Source organism: Sinocyclocheilus rhinocerous, unplaced genomic scaffold (genome assembly GCF_001515625.1).
Source record: "Sinocyclocheilus rhinocerous isolate Xijiao unplaced genomic scaffold, SAMN03320098_v1.1 scaffold1879, whole genome shotgun sequence".
Classification (NCBI taxonomy): domain Eukaryota; kingdom Metazoa; phylum Chordata; class Actinopteri; order Cypriniformes; family Cyprinidae; genus Sinocyclocheilus; species Sinocyclocheilus rhinocerous.
In genome coordinates, this window is record NW_015632718.1 from 443,739 (window position 1) to 464,273 (window position 20,535).

General features: G+C 36.5%; 1 protein-coding gene across 1 annotated transcript; it reads right to left on the bottom strand.

Moving 5' to 3' along the window:
• Positions 1–1,971: 1,971 nt before the first annotated feature.
• LOC107742803 (uncharacterized) lies at positions 1,972–19,681 on the bottom strand. Its single transcript, XM_016555845.1, has 6 exons — positions 19,633–19,681; positions 18,949–19,284; positions 18,423–18,610; positions 2,309–2,405; positions 2,081–2,224; positions 1,972–1,988 (listed from the first exon to the last, which is right to left on the bottom strand). The coding sequence occupies exons 1-6, from the start codon at positions 19,679–19,681 to the stop codon at positions 1,972–1,974; spliced, it is 831 nt and encodes a 276-aa protein (XP_016411331.1).
• Between the last annotated feature and the right edge of the window lie 854 nt (positions 19,682–20,535).

Sequence of the window (20,535 nt, forward strand, 5' to 3'; positions counted from 1 at the left end):
ATAAAGGCAAGCAAATACAGATGACAAATGCACAGCAGTAGTAAAGAGAGATCTTAGTGTCTCTTTATTCATTTGTTTTAGGTATCTGAGGGAAATATAAACAAAAAAGGCTTTCAAATTGGACTTTTAAAAATCTGACACTGAAAGAGAGCGTAAGCTCAAATAATCATCAGTATTTATGACAAAAACACTAGAAGAACAGAAAACACTTCAAGAGCCTTTAGCGTTCTGCTTTAGATTTCAATACTTCCTGAAATAGATGAACATACAAATGAATAAATCTCACAAATATTTATATATATATGCAAAATCAGTTTGTGAGTAATGACATCAATCATGTACCTGATGTGTGAATCTGTGCTTGATCGTGTTCAGCTCTTCTGGATCTGATTTCATAAACCAGAAGAATGACAGTAGCCACGCCCACCAGAGCAGAGAGGACCAATCGGATCACAGCTTCAGTAGAACCACAACAGTGGACAGAGTCTGAGGAATAAAAACACCAAACTGAGATCAGCTCAGTCAAAAAACATTATTGCTGACATAAAAATAAAATCACAGCTGACATACCTGAACATGTGTGACAGAGTCCAGTGTTGAGATGTGTGGTCCGGTTGGTGAATGAATGAGCCACAACACAGCTGTAGGAATCATCCAGACACTCAACCTCCATCAGACACACTGATGCTGGACAATAAACTGTTTCCTTTGTACCAGCAGAGAGTCACATCACCTACATTCACCACTGAACACAGCAATGAACATGATGATGATGATGAAGAACATTGTGAAGAGTTACTGCTGATGACAGGAACAGGCAGACGAGCTGAAAATATAAGAGAAATAAAGATAAATGAAGATATTCAAGCAGATGAGGAAGAAACATTGAGAGGAACCAAGAATGATCAAAAGTATAACATTTAAAAACGATTTAATAGAAAGTTAAATATAAAGCTAAAAAAGCTGATTTGTAATTCTAAGTAATTAGATACTTCCTTAGATTTACTTTAATGCTGCAATAAATAAATGAAACCAATAAAACACTCACCATAGACAGTGAGACTGAAAATCGCAAACAGTTTGTTAGTCATTTGTTCATAATCTCCAGCATGTTTCATTGTGATGTTTGTGATGGTCAGAGATCCAGTTTGTTTGTTCAGCTTCAGTCTGTCTCTGAATATCCCATCAAGAGCATCATCATATACATCGAATATGTCGGTCGGTTTATCGATTATAGCAATTATTTTAGTATATGAAAACCACCACAGAAACTCATCAACACTCAGTATTTCAGTAAGACGATTGTTTAGAGTGACTGAATCTCCCTCCATCACTGATATTTCATCTGGATCAACAAAACACACACAAAACAAACGGGGTTTGTCACAGATTAATACTGTTGAGCAAATGTAGGATGGTTTATGAAAGTAAATGGATATTTAAATTTGAAATTAATAATATTATGCAACAGAACAGACACGCTAAAGCAATCAGACAGAACTAGTGGAGTCAGAGGAAACTGAGCAGATCACTCCTGATAACATGCTGATTCAGACTGAGTTACTGATGGTGCTGTTGATCCACAGATGAAACACAGACACAAATCACACTACAGAGATTTAAAGACTTTATCATTGACTGACGGAGGAGGAGTTTTCCTCCAGGAGGTGCTCGACATAATAAATTTAACAAAACATGGAGAGACTCTTGAAGCTCAGAGTGAATAAAAACTTTATTGATAAAGGCAAGCAAATACAGATGACAAATGCACAGCAGTAGTAAAGAGAGATCTTAGTGTCTCTTTATTCATTTGTTTTAGGTATCTGAGGGAAATATAAACAAAAAAGGCTTTCAAATTGGACTTTTAAAAATCTGACACTGAAAGAGAGCGTAAGCTCAAATAATCATCAGTATTTATGACAAAAACACTAGAAGAACAGAAAACACTTCAAGAGCCTTTAGCGTTCTGCTTTAGATTTCAATACTTCCTGAAATAGATGAACATACAAATGAATAAATCTCACAAATATTTATATATATATGCAAAATCAGTTTGTGAGTAATGACATCAATCATGTACCTGATGTGTGAATCTGTGCTTGATCGTGTTCAGCTCTTCTGGATCTGATTTCATAAACCAGAAGAATGACAGTAGCCACGCCCACCAGAGCAGAGAGGACCAATCGGATCACAGCTTCAGTAGAACCACAACAGTGGACAGAGTCTGAGGAATAAAAACACCAAACTGAGATCAGCTCAGTCAAAAAACATTATTGCTGACATAAAAATAAAATCACAGCTGACATACCTGAACATGTGTGACAGAGTCCAGTGTTGAGATGTGTGGTCCGGTTGGTGAATGAATGAGCCACAACACAGCTGTAGGAATCATCCAGACACTCAACCTCCATCAGACACACTGATGCTGGACAATAAACTGTTTCCTTTGTACCAGCAGAGAGTCACATGACTCACATTCACCACTGAACACACCAATGAACATGATGATGATGATGATGATGAAGAACAGTCTCTGTTGATGACAGGAACAGGCAGACGAGCTGAAAACATGAGAGAATAAAGAGAAATATGAACAAATCTAATCAACAAACTTAGTTTTGGTTCAGTGTGTTGAGTGCTTATAGTCTGTCATCTGAAAGTCCCCATGAAATCAAAATTAAAGTTTTTTGGGTGTTAGTATCAATATGTTAGTCTTAAGGTTATCTATAAGGCAGTGCACTCCAAAACAGTGACACAATTTGCATTTAGAAGATATAAGCATTCAATTTATTTCAGTGTAAAGATTTTTTTTGTTTGTGTGAAACAGAAGATTGTGAGATTCATAACAGAAGGAGAAAAAATGAGGAAATGCTTCACACACAAACTACAGACACACACACACACACACACACACACCGAAACATGTTGACTGTTTCTCCACGACAGATCAAACCAGATGCACTGATGATTATTAAGATAAAGCAAAAGGAAAGACTATCACAGGGTCCATTTGGACTAAAAACAAATCAAAACAAAAACAGGGAATCACATGTATGATGTTTGCTTGTGTTGAAACAACTATTATTGATACTAACACCTAAAAAATGTTAATTTTGATTTCATGGGGACTTGAAGGCCATAACACAAGAGGAACTTTATTAATTGTAACCAAAAAATAAAACCAAGCAATATGATTGATTATGGAAACCACAAAATATGTTCAACACATAACACACCAAACACTGACAAATATGTGTAATACGTTTGTGAAGTAGCATGCAGTATGTGATACATATTTCAAACAGTAATATACTATTGCTATGTGCTATATAGAATTTTTGAACCGTAATAAATGTAAATGTCATTGAAATGACACAGAGACTCTTACCGTCATTAGTCCAGTGTGTTTGTAGAGTAATGCAGCAGCTGGAGTCTCATCTTCATGAACTGTAATGACAGACACATTCAGTCAAAACATGGAGAATATTGGTGATTCACAATTGTTTTTACAGATGTGTGAGCTGTAGATTGACTTGACCTGCGCCTCTGTGTTTCCAGCAGATACAAAACAACCCAATTACAGCCACAATCACCAGAGATCCAGCGGCAGCAGAGATCAGCAATATTAGCAGAGGTCCTGAGGTTTCAGGAGATGGAGGAGTCTGTGGGTCTGGTGTTGTGTAACAGTTAAAGACAGACAGTCATTAGTGTGAATGAATATGTCAGTCTGATCTACAACAAAAGACAGACATCAGCTCAGTAAATAACCACATATATCAGCACCAGTGTTGGGCTAGTTACTCAAAGAATGTAATGTATTACTCATTACTAGTTACTCATTTCAAAAGTAATATTGTTTCTTTACTTATTACTTTCTGGCTACAGTAATTAGTTTGTCAGACTTTGTTCCGTGTTTTGTGTGTGTTTTGCTCCCCATGTGCCTTCCTTGCCCATATTTGGTTAGTTTCCTGTTCCTGTCCCGATTATGTTGATTTAATTCCGGGGGCAAGTTCAAGCTCAAACATTTGGTTAGGGCAAATTGTTACAGATCTTCAAAATGTGAAATGCCAAAAATTTGTGTTGGAGGTCTGGAGCTTTCTAATGTTAAATGTAACAATTTCTGGATTAGAAAAATCCTTTTTAAGAAGCTTAGTTGTCATCCTAAAGCATTTTATAAGTGGAAAATAAATGACCCTTTTCTTTCTACTATTAAAATATGGGCCGGTATTAACAAGTTTCTGTTACCTAACAAGATGAAAGAACTTTACTATAAGATTCTTCATATGTACTATCCCTGTAATTCTTTACTCTCAAAATTTAAGTTGGACATCTCTTCACAATGCACATTCTGTAATTCTAATTTGGAAACAATATCACACTTATTTTTTGAATGCAAGTATGCAAAGGATTTTTGGAAAGAAATGTCTTGGCTTGTTTTCTCGACTTACAACAAACTTTTTAGTTTTGATGTAATTAATGTACTATTTTTAATTTGGGAATCAGGATCAAAGGAGCTGGATGATATCTTAAAACTGTTATTATTTCCATTGATCCCAGGTGTGTCTCGTCAGTCCCTCGTCTTGTCATGTGTTTAAATAGTGTTCCCTGTTTTTAGTTCAGCGTCCGGTATTGTTCATGTCTACATGAGTTTTCGTGGTTCCTTACTATATTAAAATTCTCTGGATTGATGTACTCCTCGTCTCCCTCTGTTCCTTGCTCCGCACTCCACTCAGTAGTGCAAACGTGACGTAGTTACACTACTAGTTACGTTACTTTTTCTTCACACCTCACAGAAGTTGTAACTGTATCTTCCACATAAAATTCTAGTGATTGATAGTGACATTCAAGTAGAAGTGTTGTATTAATCTCATTAATTGTCATGTGTAGTTTGTGAAGCTAATTGTAATTTGCTAATTGTGAAGCTAATTGTAATTTCTCCATTACCCACATACGATTATATTTCATTATGTATTTTATCAAATCACATAAGTTTGTAAGAAACTTTAATTTTCCAAAAAAAAAAATTTATTATAGTAATATAATGTACCACATGCTGATCAGAGGGATGTGGGTGGGATGTAATGCCAGAGCAAGTAAAGCCACATCTTACACAACAGTGTTCAGATCATCTTTTTTCCTGACAAAATCAGTATAATGCAATATTTCTATCTGCTGAATGTAAGCTTTTCCATATTCCAAGCTTGCCTGCTGCACTGGGGACATCACATGCATGTGCGAGTCGTGAAAATTATGAAAATACATCTAGTTATTATTTGATTGTTGGATTTGTTGGAAGTAACTAAGCTGTTTTATGGATGGTACAGAAATATGATCAAGAGTGAAGAAGTGAAATGTTGCATGATTAGAAATCTGTATCTACTTGTGTGTAATTTAGTGTTTTGGGATGATCTGTGGTCAATCTGCGGTGTTCAATAATGCATGATAGGTGACAATCCTACTTGACCAATGACCTGTTTCTCTGATTGGACTGTTTCTCAGGGGTTTATAAAGTCACTTTATTGTTTATGTGGAGTGGAAGAACATGAGGTTCTCATTAACAGGAGAGAAATGAAGAAACTTTTCATCCACAAACTACTGACAGAAACACTGACCGCATTCAACTAATGATAGACACTCTGATGCAGACGCTGTTTGTCCACCAGCAGATCAAACCACATTTCTGTACAGAGCAGGTTTAATTCTGACTCACAGATGAAGCAGATCACAGTACATTAAGTGAATTTATTATTATTGTCAGAGCTACTCCCGTCGACACTAGGTGGTGCTATAATACGGCAACTTGCATTTTGCATCATAATTCTAGAAACAAATATGTTAGATTATAGGGGTGTGAATCTTTGAGTTCCTCACGATTTGATTCATATCAAATAAAATCGATTCTCAAATTTTAATCAAATGTTGATTCAATTTATGCATATATTTGATTCTAGTTTACTGTTTTGTGTACTTTTTCCTATTTGACTGCAGTAGACAGTTTAATAGGTCTTGAAGAAAAAAACTCACTGAATTAAATGTAAACCTTGAAATTGAATAATCAAATGTACAAATAAAACACTGTATAGTCTTCACTGTATGAATTACATATAAATTGATTTATAATAAAGATACAAAAGTGATGTGTTTTTTTTAAATTAACATTACTGTAACAGATGGCAACAGCTTATTAGGCTGCTGTCCCTTTAAGAACGAATTCATGGCTCTAATATACTGTTACACATCCGATTTGCTCTGAACTGTTTATGTTCATGTAGGACATAACAGATTGTGTGTTTATGTGAATACGCCATACAATGTGCATTTTGACATAATTGTGTGTGTATTTGACCGTTTAAGCACAATAAGCTGTGAAAGAGAACTGAATTCGGCTGTATGTCCATCAGTGCATTGAGTCCTTTTTCACGGCTTACTGTAAGTAATTCGATTAAATTCAGGAGTATATCAATCGGTGTTATGATATTATGTATCTATTTTACACAAGCAGTTAAATTTTTTATTATCTCACAAATGCAACCAAAATATATAACATGATCATTTATCTGAGATTTCTAAATCCTGTACCCCCAATTGGGACATTCACAACTAAAAATAGGCCTACACTTAAAAAAAAAAAAAAATTATAATAATAAAGAAGTCTCTGGATTACAGGTAATAATGTTGTAAATAATGTTCAGTTTCTTGCACAGACTGATCGTTTCGCTTCATAATATAATCATCAGGAGTCACAGGTACTAATTTTGTGTTCCTTGACATGCTTCTTTTTATTCTCAAATACGGGCATCCGCTGACTTGCATTTTATGATTCACCAAGGAGAACGGTTTCAGCTAAAGATCTTCTTTACTGTTCTGCTGAAGAAAAAAAGTCAACTAAATGTTGCTGTGGCTTTGTTTGGAGTTATTTTTGTTGTCGAAATAAAGCAAAAACAGGCAATATGGTGTCTAAAACTTAAGTCTCTTAATTAACTTTTTGTTTATTGAACTGTATATTAATATCCCATAATTTTAATATCACATTTGAAATCATGTTGATTTTTTGGAGAAAAGAAACAACATTGATATATAAATGATATTTATTTAAACTATATTAAATGATATACATTTTTACATTTTCTGCTCCCATATCTTGAATTTTGTGATCATTCGAAATGTATTTTAATAAACTGAATCATACAGTGAAAGAACACACTGTAAATGCGCACACACACTAGTCTAACCCAGTGGTTCCCAACCCTGGTCCTGGAGGCACCCCAACACTGCACGTTTTGCATGTCTCCTTAATCAAACACACCTGATTCAGCTCATCAGCTCATTAGTAGAGACTTCAAGACCTGAAATTGGTGCGTCAGAGAAAGGAGACATGCAAAATGTGCAGTGTTGGGGTGCCTTCAGGACCAGGGTTGGTAACCACTGGTCTAACCTACTACACTTCATCACGCACTGTTTCTCTGGCATTTTCAAAGGCACATACAATATAGTACTGTGGCTTGGTTGGCATGATACACAGTCTAATGGTCTAACAAAATCCAACTTTAAACATCTTTTACTGTACCCATTTTATGGCCCTTATATTACCTATTTGAGCCAATGCAGATGAATGTTATCTCAGGACGAGACCGCCCTGATTGTAAAGCAAAACGTGATTGGCTATAGCGAGATCGTGCTACGATTGGTTAGCGAAATGTGGCTGTTATCTGATTGGCTTGAGTAGACGGTGGGTGGAGTCCACGTATTTGTGGATTGTCAGCACGTCTTGACGCAAGAAATGTTTCACAATTCGCAAATGCACAGGACGCGATTCACAAATGCGTGCAGCTATCTACAAATGCTCAGGACGCGATTCACAAATAAACGCCAGGCAAAGTTGTGGTTGTGACATAAATATATATTTGTGAATATGTTTTTTTTATTTGCAAATCTCATTTTATTTATTTGTGAATTTAATTCATATTTGTGAAACTTTATTTGTGGATCTCATTCTATTTATTTGTCAATATGTTTAATGTTTGTTAATCTCTTTACATTTATTTATGGATCGTAATCTATTTATTTTGAATTAAGCAACAATTCTATCTCCATATTTCTGTAACCATCAAACCCTAACTATCAGTGATGATTCAAGACGGACTTTGCTGTAAAACCTCATCATAAGATTTCAATTATATACAAGGGCCATTGATGCTTGGACCCCAATGATTGTATTTCTGTTTAAGTTAGAGTGCAACATGAGCACATTGTTGTTGTTTTTGTCTAACTAGTGTACTGCATGTTTCAACGAATTACATTTTGGGCTGTTATGGTGTGACCATAAGCATGTAAGATGAACATGTAACTGTCAACCCAAAACGTTTGCTTGTTGCTCAAATTACGCCACTTACTCTGATCACTTATACTGGGCTTTTTTTTTTTTTTTTTTGGTCTGCACTTGAATTGTCTTATCGGGCAGGTTTTTGCAGAGCTTGGGCTGGAAATCGTTGACCCAGTCTAGCAACAATATCTTTGCGAGAGAAGCGTTCAGTTACAATTCTGCGCTTTCAACATGTGGCAGAATGATAATGTATAACAGACAGTAATATCCAGAGATACAAACTACTGTGAATTTCTCTGATTTGAATGTCATTTAAGTCATTGGTCACAGAATGTAATTTTTTTTTTTTACACTTCCTTTCTGCCATCCAATTCTGAAAGAAAACACACCAGGACCTACTATTATAATAAGAGCAACTTTCACACGTATTTGATTGATAAACTGTGTTGTTGCTAAGTTGTGTGTAGAACTGAAAATGATCAAAGACTTCTGCTTTCCTGTCTCAAACCTATCTTCAGTAACAAAAGGGCCATTTGGCATTCCTGAAGGCACAGAAGTGCTGATAGTGATCAAGGCTTGTAGGCCAACATGTGTATACATCATGGGTCTGCTAATTGTCACACCTTTGCACAGTGGGTGAAGCTGTAATCTGCTGATTGGTCAGTTTGAATGTCTCACATTTGGTTTTTAGTCACATGGTCAAGGAAGGGATAAAAGAAGATTGTAACTGTTTCTTTAGTCATTTGGCAATCCTACAGCCTGAACCGCTGTAGGGAAACCAAACTTACATGTGGATATTTCAGGAAACATTTTGCTTTATGCATCTTGTGCCGGTGTGTTCTTTTCTCTGTGTTGATGTGCGTGTTCATGCAGCCCTTTTTTTGATGATTATTTCACATTATCTTTCTGAACACAGTGAACACTTTAAGCTCCAGTTGACCTCAACTTCTTGTAGATCAGTGTTGTCGTTTTCAACAGAAATAAACTGAGCCATAACATGATCAGAGACTAGAGAAGTTAAGAGTGTCTTAAAGCAGCGTTTGATCTGCTCACGAGATCCTGAGAGTGTTTGTCTCTGCTCTCTCCTGTCACTGTCTTCAGCTCGTTTCTTCTTCATTTCTTATCAAATGTCTCAGTTGTTTCTGATTTCAGAGTTTCTCTGATGGCTTTATAGAGCAGGAACAGATCAGGTGCTTCATACTGTTAGGCTTCATCTTAAATAATTTCTCAGGATTTATAATAAATTAATTCAATACAAAATGACCAAATAAAAAACTCTATCTAACTCTAAATCTAAAAAATAACGTGAAAAGAAATTGGTCTTAAATGTCTAAGTGGATTGTTTGTTTTATAAATACTTAATAAATAATTTTTTTGTGTAAAAATACTTAATACATACATATTAGTATAAAGACTGGCAGCACAAATGACACTGTAGTTGTGACTCACCATAGACAGTAACTCTGAATCTATATGTGTGCTGTTTTGTGCCTTTGATGTTTTCTGTATAAAGTCCAGAGTCTGTGATTCTGGTGTCTGTGATGGTCAGAGATCCAGTCTGATGATCCAGCTTCAGTCTGTTTCTGAATCCCACAGCATCACCATCAGATGTAGAGAAGTTTCCACTCTCTTTAATCATTAGAGCTATACGAGTCTCTGGATGTCCAAAAGTCCATGTTTTCAGATCACGTGTCTGTATTTCAGTAACACCAGATTCTAGAGTGACTGAACCTCCCTCCGTCACTGACACTGACCTCACTGCATCTGAATCAGCAAACACAGCTGAAGAACATAAAGAAAAAAGATTTTTTACATAACTTAATAAAGACAGTTTAAAATGTAAAACATCTGAACACATCATACACAGAAAACACTTTTACTGCAGATGAGAATCACGTCACACTGAAACTAAAGCTGCTGCTGTTTGAGCTTCAGTGATTTATATAAAGAACATTTAGAAGAAAAAACAAACAAACACTGAATCTGAAGGAACTGAAGCCATAAAAACTCACCAACCAGACGCCACAAACACAAACAGAAGCAAAATCTGTCAAACATCTTCAATGGTTTCAGTCCACAAACATGAAAAGACAAACTCTTCAGAACTGGTTCAGTAATAAAATGACAGATGAGCTGATGTGAGGCTGCTCTGTAGTAAAGTCATGAGAAACTCAACCGTCAGCTAAAATAACCGCACATCTTTAAGTCTTGATGTGTGGGAACATCCAGCTCTTTTTTGGTCATTTCACAACATGTTAACTTTGCCACTTTAAGCTCCAGTAGACCACAGCTTCCTCTTCTGTTCAGTGGCGTCATTTTCAACAGAAATAAACTGAGCCATAACATGATCAGAGACTAGAGAAGTTAAGAGTGTTTTAAAGCAGTGTTTGATCTGCTCATGAGATCCTGAGAGTGTTCGGCTCTGCTCTCTCCTGTCACTGTCTTCAGCTCGTTTCTTCGTCATTTCTTATCAAATGTCTCAGGTGTTTCTCCTCTCAGACTGATTTCAGAGTTTCTCTGATGGCTTTATGGAGCAGGAACAGATCACCTGCTAGAACTGTGTGTAGAAAAGTGTTCTTCAATATACAAATATGATTTTATAAGTTCATGATGTGATCTGGTGTCTCCAATAAGACAAAAAATCTTAGCGCCTCCTGGTGGATGACCAGTCAAAAGAAACGTGTACATTGACGATAATATTCATTCATTCAGACCAGTGGTTCTCAATCCTGGTCCTGGGACCCCCTGCAGGCAGGGGCGGATTTAGTGATTTGGGGGTCCCAGGCAAAATACAGGAATGGGGCCCTATACAATTTCACACATTTACAACCTTGAGGTTCCTTTCACTGTTGCTCGCTGCTGCACGACCGTGTCCCATAGTTGTGTCTAATCTTTTAGATTTTTCATGTACATGTTATAAATAAAGGATTTCTTTAATGTTGTAAATCCCTTGTTCATATTTAAACAGTTTATAATAGTATTAGAGTAGGTTGGACACTAGGTGGTGCGTTAGGGTAATTTTCACTATGCAATTGTCTGCACATTGCAAGGCTGTCTAATTCTAAACTTTAAAATATACATTTATTTTTATTTATTTTAATTGCACATTTAAATTAAACTGAAGGAAATTATAAATTTACATGCTTAAGGATTATTTCAACCAAACATGAAGTGTGCCTGTGTCGAAAGTGACTGTGCATGGTCCTTCTTGGGTCTTTCACAAAAACGAGTGAGCGACATTTAAAAATATTAAAATAGGCCCTATATAATATGCACTGTTGCTTAGTATTAAAATGATAGCTTCAGATGCATGATAATTGTAGGGCCCTATGAAATCCGTTTTATTTTTCCCAAATTAGCCTAAGATTTATTTTTTCCAAAATCTTTTTTTCCGTTTGAATTTTTCTGCTAATGGTTAAGTCCGCCTCTGCCTGCAGGAACAGATCACCTGCTAGAACTGTGTGTAGAAAAGTCTTCTCTGATATTTTCATATCATTAACATTCATATAAACACACCTAATGAATACAAACATACCAAATCTGTTCCAGGAACAGTAAACTGCTGTAATATTATAAAATGTTTTATATACACATGTTTTCTTCAAATTGTGAATGAAATTACAGACAGTGAGTAAAGAGCGCTTCCTGATCACTGAAACTGTTTGTTCAGTGCAAATTGAACATTAAACTCTCCATTTTAAGCAATGAATCTGAGTAAAGCAGTGAACTGTGTCTCCGCTTTGCTGTTTATAAGGATTTGTGGAGAACATAAATGCCTGTGATTGGCTGCAATACTCAACGCTGCAAAATCATGTTGAGCTCTGATATTCCAGAAGGTAGCCATCTTTGCTGCGGCGCCCGGGGAGCATTTGGGGATTCTGTGCTCAAGGGTCTCACCTCAGTCGTGGTACTGAGTGTGGAAAAGAGTGCTGTTCATTCACTCCCCCTACCTACAATCACTGCCTACTGAGACTCGAATCTGTGACCTTTGGTTTACAAGCCCGACTCTCTAGCCATTAGGCCACAACTGCCCCCAAAAAATAAAAGAAGCCTTTCACCACTCTGCTCCTTTTGCCAAGAAGAGGAAGAATCTCTCTCACATTTATTCTATTTCTGTCCTTATATTCTGGCTTCAAATTCCAGCATGTTTACTTGTATTCTTTCGTCTATGTAACATTTCTGTAGTTAAGGTTCTCTTTCATTCTGTTGTTTCTGACAATAGGGAGCTAGAGGATGCCCTGGTCTTAATTTGTATGATGAGAAAATACCACGTTCACAAAGCACGGTGCCTTAACTTTGAACCCAATTGTAAAATATTCACTTCTGATTTCCTTTTACTTTTCTCATCACTTCAAAGAATCTCCTCCAACAAAAAAGCTTAAAAAAAAAACATCCAATCTTATAGAAAAAAAAAACACATCATAAAAGTTACCACTTATTTATTTATTTTGTTTTATTTTTACTTATTTAATTATCTTTTGTTTTTACTGTATTCCCCACTTGTTCTTGTTCTAATGTTTATGTGTACCCTTGTGATATTGTTAATAAATATTAATAATAATGACTGTAATGAAACATGTAGAGACTCAGAGTAAGAAAACTTTATTGATAAAAGCAAGCAAATATAGATGACAAATGAACAGCAGTAGTAAAGTCTTTATAAATTAGTTTTATGTATCTGAGGAATAGTCAAGAACTCACCATAACCGTAGGTGCGTTAAAAAAAAATCCAAAAGGTAGAACACTTAAAGAAAGTCTGCACACGCTACCAAAAAAGAAGTCATCAAGTGCGAGATAAAAGCAATACTTTACTGGAAATAGGGGCAAATGTTGACCTTTGTCAATGTCAAGCTAACAACATGCTCGTTTGAGATGAGCACAATCTGCGCTGAACCGATCGCCGGTGATCACTGTGGATGCATGCTGGTTAGAAATGTGTCCGAGGGCAGTCTGATGTTCTGAAGTCACGGCGACGTGTGTCAAAAATCTCTCGCGACAGTGAGTCGGCCGTGCAGTCGAGCGCAGTTGCTCTCCACCGACTGCGCTGACCAAAAGCATGATGGGAAACGACTCGCTGAAGACACAGCTTAATGCTCATTGGTTCAAACAAGCGTGATGTTACGTTCTCTTCTCAAATGTTTTCTTTTTTATCTGATATCATGTAATTATGAGTTTAAATTATGCATGAATACTCTCAAACAGTATGACAGTGCGATCTTTGTGTGAGATATGTGATTGTTGTCATATTTCTAAAAATTCTAAAATAACTGTATTAAAGTAAAAATGGATGATAAATAGTCTACAGAATAATTATGGAATTAAATAGCAAGTACTTTGAGTGTCATTTTCATCATATTTACTTTCATATAAAAGCAACAGAACTGAAATTCTATCATGTTTATTAGCAACACAGCGCATGAGTGTGAATAACGCGATGTTCACCCTTGGTCTCTACTTTGAGAAGTCAGAACTGTCCGTCTTGACTGCGCTTATTTCACTCCTCTCCTCACTGCAGCCCTAACTCTTGCCTAAAGTCAAAGTCCCTTTAGGCAAGTCATTTCACTCAGCGGCCATCTTTGAAACGTCTCTCGGGCATGCAAGTGCAGCTCCTATATATTTATATCTATACTTTTACATTAAATTCTCCAAAACTGTTCGCCAAGCTTACCATTAAATTCCATATTTGAAATCACCAATGAAATCTGTCAACAACTGTCTCATAAATGTTGTTTCTTTTGCTCAAATAGCATTAAAAAATCTTATTTTTCAGGCTAGAGCAGCCAGTGCCAGACCTAAGCGCACGTCTCAGAACGCTGACTGTTTCTATAGCAACCAGGGCTTCTAACAGCAGCTGCAGTGATGCAATGACTTTACTGATTAGCGATTGGCTCTTTTACTCAGAAGGCGGGGCTTCCTTTGATAGAGCGGCCATATTGAGCGTTGCATTTTTCCCCATTCAAAACTATACGAGTGACACGTCTTGGGTTTTCTATAGTCTTTGCTAAAGTTCAGGCGAGGCTAGGCTCATCTCAAACAAGTCTACTTTTACTTTTACTTTGATGTCATACACCGATCCGTCTGCGCAGCGCTGCTTCAAGTCTAATGCAGGAGCCATCTTAATATAAGGAACCACATGGTTACACAGATCACATGATCAACCAAACCTAGCTATAGTAAATAATCCAAACAAAATGTTGAACAGCAATGTATCTGAGGGAAATACAAACAATAACCTATATTTTAAATATCTGACACTAATAGAGAGAGCGTAAGCTCAAATAATCATCAAATATTTATTATGACAAAAACACTAGAAGAACAAAAATGCACTTCTCGTTCTGCTTTAGATTGCAAAAAAATAAAGCTATACATTAATCTCACAAATATTTATATATGCAGCATTTTGTGAGAGATGACATCCTCACTCATGTACCTGATGTGTGAATCTGTGCTTGATCTTAGGTGTGTTCGATGTGAAGCCGCGCTGCGCAGACCGATCGGTGTATGACATCAAAGTACCGCGAGAGCCGTAGAGAGCAGACGGCTTCTTATGCTTTCGAATCGCTCTTCGATCACTCATCGGCCTGCGCAGTGCTACTTCTAGCCAAACACACCTCTTGTTCAGCTCTTCTGGATCTGATGTCATAAACCAGAAGAATGACAGTAGCCACGCCTGATATCCAGATGTTGAGTCTGGGTGCTGATGGGATTGTTGAGCACACAGCTGTAGGTGTTTTTATCCTGATATTCCACCTCCAGAGGTAGAGAGAGACTGATGCTGAGATCAGACACACTGATGCTGGACAATAAACTGTTTCCTTTGTACCAGGAGAGAGTCACATGACTCACATTCACCACTGAACACACCAGTGAACAATTCTGATGTGATGATGATGATGATGATGATGAAGAACAGTTTCTGCTGATGACAGGAACCGGCAAACGAGCTGAAAACATGAGAGAATAAATCAAATTAAATCAAATCAAAATTTATTTATAAAGCACAATAGTGCTGTGCAAACCTTGCTAAAAAGACATATAAATAAATATAAACAGTTTTGACCGCAATGCACTAAAGAGGAGAAAATCAAAAACAAACACTGATACACTGTAACTGATTTTTGTAATTTGAACAGTATTATACTGTAATATGTACAGTAAGATACTGTAAAATGTGTATACAGACAGTTACTGTAAACAGCAAAGGATTATGGGAAAAATATACGGTCACTACTGTATTTCCTCACTACTGTAAATCAATTTACAGTAGTGAACTTGCCCGCGAAAAACTGACCAATGGCAAGGGAGATTTCTTTTTTGACTGTTTGGTTTTGGGAAGAGATGGTTTGGAAAATTGAAAAAAAAATATATATATTTTTTTACTATCTCTCATTAATATATTTGTTACTATTATCAGAAAAAGTTACAGACTGTAGCTTTAAAAGGGTTAGTTCGCCCAGAAATGAAAATTACCCCATGATTTACTTGCCCTCAAGCCATCCTAGGTGTATATGACTTTATTCTTTCAGATGAACACAATCAGAGTTATATTAAAAAAAATCCTGGCTCTTCCAAGCTTTATAATGGCAGTGAATGGGGGTCAAGATTTTGAAGCCCAATAAAGGGCATCCATCCATCTGACACTAAAGATGACATGATGTCAAAAATATTTTGTCTTTGCACTAAACACCTTTGTCATTTTTATGGTATCTGAATAAATGTTTTTAAAGATCATTAAAAAAGAAAAGAAACGAAAAGAAAAGTAAAGAAAAAAAGAAAGAAAAGAAAAGAAGAAAAAAAACGTGTGATTTTTTTACTTTGATTCATAAAATGTTTTTTCATGCATCTTGCAGCACAAATGAAGTTGTAGTTGTGACTCACCATAGACAGTAACACTGAATCTATATGTGGTCGGTTTTGTACTTCTGATGGTTATTTGATAAAGTCCAGAGTCTGTGATTCTGGTGTTTGTGATGGTCAGAGATCCAGTCTGATGATCCAGCTTCAGTCTGTCTCTGAATCTCCCATCAGGACCATCAGATGAAGAGAAAATGACCTCCTCTTTATTGATTAGAGCTATAAGAGTCTCTGGACGTCCAAAGGTCCATGCTATCAGATCATCTGTCTGTATTTCAGTAACACCAGATTCTAGAGTGACTGAATCTCCCTCCGTCACTGACACTGATGTCACTGCACCTGCATCAGCAAACACACCTGAAGAACATAAAGAAAAAAGATTTTTACATAACTTAATAAAGACAGTTTAAAATGTAAAACATCTGAACACATCATACACAGAAAACACTTTTACTGCAGATGAGAATCACGTCACACTGAAACTAAAGCTGCTGCTGTTTGAGCTTCAGTGATTTATATAAAGAACATTTAGAAGAAAAAACAAACAAACACTGAATCTGAAGGAACTGAAGCCATAAAAACTCACCAACCAGACGCCACAAACACAAACAGAAGCCAAATCTGTCAAACATCTTCAACGGTTTCAGTCCACAAATATGAAAAGACAAACTCTTCAGAACTGGTTCAGTAATAAAATGACAGATGAGCTGATGTGAGGCTGCTCTGTAGTAAAGTCATGAGAAACTCTACTGTCAGTCAGCTATAATAACTGCACAACTTGATGTGTGGGAACATCCAGCTCTTTTTTGGTCATTTCACAACATGTTAACTTTGCCGCTTTAAGCTCCAGTAGACCACAGCTTCCTCTTCTGTTCAGTGGCGTCATTTTCAACAGAAATAAAGTGAGCCATAACATGCTCAGTAAATGACATATGGTTTTCAGATTGCAATAGATCTGCAGGGGTCACTATATTAAAAGGACATTCCAGGGGTCAGGTCCTAAGCCATGAAACAGATAGGTTGGGAAGAATGATAATATTCCATGTCAATATTAATCATACTCATTATACTCTTGTGAATTCATATGCCACCAATAATAGACAACCTAATTATAAATTTTTCAGAAATATTGAAACTAAATTGAAACAAATGAAAAATAAATTTACATTGGCTAAATATTATCGATCTAAATCCTCAATGAGGATTATTTTAAAGAAGATAATACACATTTTTAAATTTATTTTACATTTATTATTATTTTCAAAAAATGCAATGTTATGATTCCATAAAGAAAAAATAGGCAGTGCATTAATACAAATAGTAAACAGAGTAAACAAATGACAATTGAATAGTACATTTAAAAAAAGTATTGAGCTTAACAATAATGTAATGATGTAAAGCTCTATATGTTGCGCTTTACTGAAAATTATAATAAAATACATAAAGTTAGTATTCCTCCAGTGGGCGCTCGGCATAATGTAATAAAGTTTTGAAACTCTCATCGATAGCATCATATATAGAGATCATACTGTGCGATCTGCTGAGTTTAGCTATGAGCAAGTTGTTCGGTTTAAACGTTATGGTCCACAATATCCGACCAGCTTTCTGTGTTTCATTAAGACCAGAGTTTAGAGTGACCGAATCTCCCTCCATCACTGACACTGACCTCACGTCATCCGAATCACCAAACACACCTGAAGAACAAACAGAACAAGATGAAAACTGTTACATCACTCAAGTAAACAGTCTTTGGCTCTTTGATACGCGCTCCAAATCACTGGTTCCAAACAAAGGTTACAAAGCTTGTTTCTAAAAAGCGCCCGTCAGTGCTGGAAGCATTTTGCCCTTAAAATGGCGAACCTGGGCGAACAAACACGATCAGACAGAACAATGCTGTCTACCCCCCATCTAGAGGCCTCTTCATGCCTGCTTAAAAACTCTCCAAATAACTAAACCACAACTTGATAGGTCAGCACATATGAATCAAGAGAGTGCAAGTCTGTGATACAAGAGACATAATAAAAGTCAAGGCAAAATCGTGTTGCTATGGACAGCGGTGTTTATGAGACAATATTTGAATGCCGCTATTCACCAATCAGGATCACGTATTCCAGAAAGCCACATAATGAACTGCCGTACCTGCACATGTGTGACAGAGTTGAGTGATATCCAGATGTTGAGTCTGGTTGCTGATGGGATTGTTGAGCACACAGCTGTAGGTGTTTTTATCCTGATATTCCACCTCCAGAGGTAGAGAGAGACTGATGCTGAGATCAGACGCACTGATGCTGGACAATAAACTGTTTCCTTTGTACCAGGAGAGAGTCACATGACTCACATTCACCACTGAACACACCAATGAACATGATGATGATGATGACGAAGAACAGTTTGAAGAGTCACTGCTGATGACAGGAACAGGCAGACGAGCTGAAAACACGAGAGAATAAATGAAGAGCAAGTAACAGTAATTAAGAGGCTGTTTTGAATGTTTTTATTGAGAATCAGTGTGTTTTAATGCTGATACTGTTAGCCTTCATTTCTCAAGATTTATAATAGATTCATATTTAAAAAGATTACACTGTCAGAGAGGAAAATGTCATTCAAAATGAAAGACTATTTAAAAACATAAGGAGAAAGACTGTGCATGGGATCTTAAATGGTTTGTTTTTATAAATGTTTATGAAATAATTATTTGTGTAAATACACCTAAAGAGAATTATTAGTAGGAAGCTGGCAGCACAAACGACACTGTAACTGTTACTTACCATAGACAGTAACATTAAATCTGTATCTGATCTCTCTGCTTCCGCTGAGGATGTTTACTGTACAAACTCCAGAGTCTGTGGTTCTGGTGTCTGTGATGGTCAGAGATCCAGTCTGATGATCCAGCTTCAGTCTGTCTCTGAATCTCCCGTCATCACCATCATACAAAAGGATCATACTGGACTTCATACTGAGTTCAGCTATGAGTAAGTTGGTATGTCCAAACCTCCACTCGATCTCATCATCTGTCTGTATTTCAGTAAGACTAGAGTTTAGAGTGACCGAATCTCCCTCCATCACTGACACTGACCTCACTTCATCTGAATCACCAAACACACCTGAAGAACAAACACAAGAGTCTTCTGTTTAAATGATAGATCTTTTAATAACTGTATGATGGATTACTAATGTAAACTGTATGAAAATTACATTTGATATCAATTTCCAAACTACAAAAACGATTAATAATTGCATCTTTGTGGTGATTCTGAATGAAACCCATTTACTGATGAAGTTGATTTGAGCTCCACACAACATCATACACAGAAAACACTTTTACTGCAGATGAGAATCACGTCACACTGAAACTAAAGCTGCTGCTGTTTGAGCTTCAGTGTTTTAGAGCCACCATTTAGAGAATCTTTCACAGAAAGAACTGAAGCCATAAAAACACATTTAAAACTCACCAACCAGATGCCACAAACACAAACAGAACAAAATTAATTTGATTGCCATTTTCCTCATTGGTTCTTGAAAGCAGCAATTAAAATGTCTGAAACACGACTGGACGGTGATCTTTATCTGGTTGTGCGTGAATCCTCCCCTAACCTCCATCACAGTTTACTCTCAGACGTCCATCCTCTTTTACATCACGAAAATCAACAAGCTTTTGCTGATCTTACATCTTCAAACTTAAAACCAGGAACAGGCAAAATTCAGGCGATCAGCAAACAGGTTGTCTGAAGCAGTTTAAGTCAAAACCAGTGGACATTCAGCAGAAATAAACAGGTGTTTAGAAATAATCAAGTGTTTTCCAAAAGTCTGAAAATACTTAAATCATCTTATGTGCATGTGTAAAACGTAATAAAAGCTTGCGGAGACTATCTGTAACCCAGGTCAAACTCATGTATTGTCCAATACGCAAATCATGTTTTGCTGTAGGACTCATGCCTTGTTTTTTGCAAGCTACTGGTGGTGGTTTCTTTCTCATTTGCATTTCTAGCTGGCTTTAGTATCTTCTAAATATCATTCAATATGCATATCTTTAATGTAACATCATCTATCACAGCATTTCTTCTTCACAATCTCTATTTGTTTCTGTATTTTTGAATGATGACAGGCAGACGAGCTGGAAAACATGAGAGAATGGAGGATGAATAGAGATATTCAAGCAGATCAAAATTGGTCAAAATTGAAGGAAGAGCATGTGAAGGAAATTTTTAATTGATCACACACTAACATTCCTTTTCCTTGCATTACATTTATATGTTTTTGAAAACTAAATGTCCCCAACACTTGGGCCAAAGTTAATGTGTTGTAATAACTAAAGAGGAAACAGTACTAGACAGCTGTCTAGGTTTGTATATAGA

Excerpts from the sequence above, each read along its gene's own strand:
- LOC107742803 (XM_016555845.1), bottom strand. The coding sequence starts at position 19,681 with ATGGCAATCAAATTAATTTTGTTCTGTTTGTGTTTGTGGCATCTGGTT. Across the intron at positions 18,611-18,948 it reads ATTTAATGTTACTGTCTATG|CTCGTCTGCCTGTTCCTGTC; the intron begins GTAAGTAACAGT and ends TCGTGTTTTCAG. Across the intron at positions 2,406-18,422 it reads GTCTCTCTCTACCTCTGGAG|GTTGAGTGTCTGGATGATTC; the intron begins GTGGAATATCAG and ends TGTCTGATGGAG.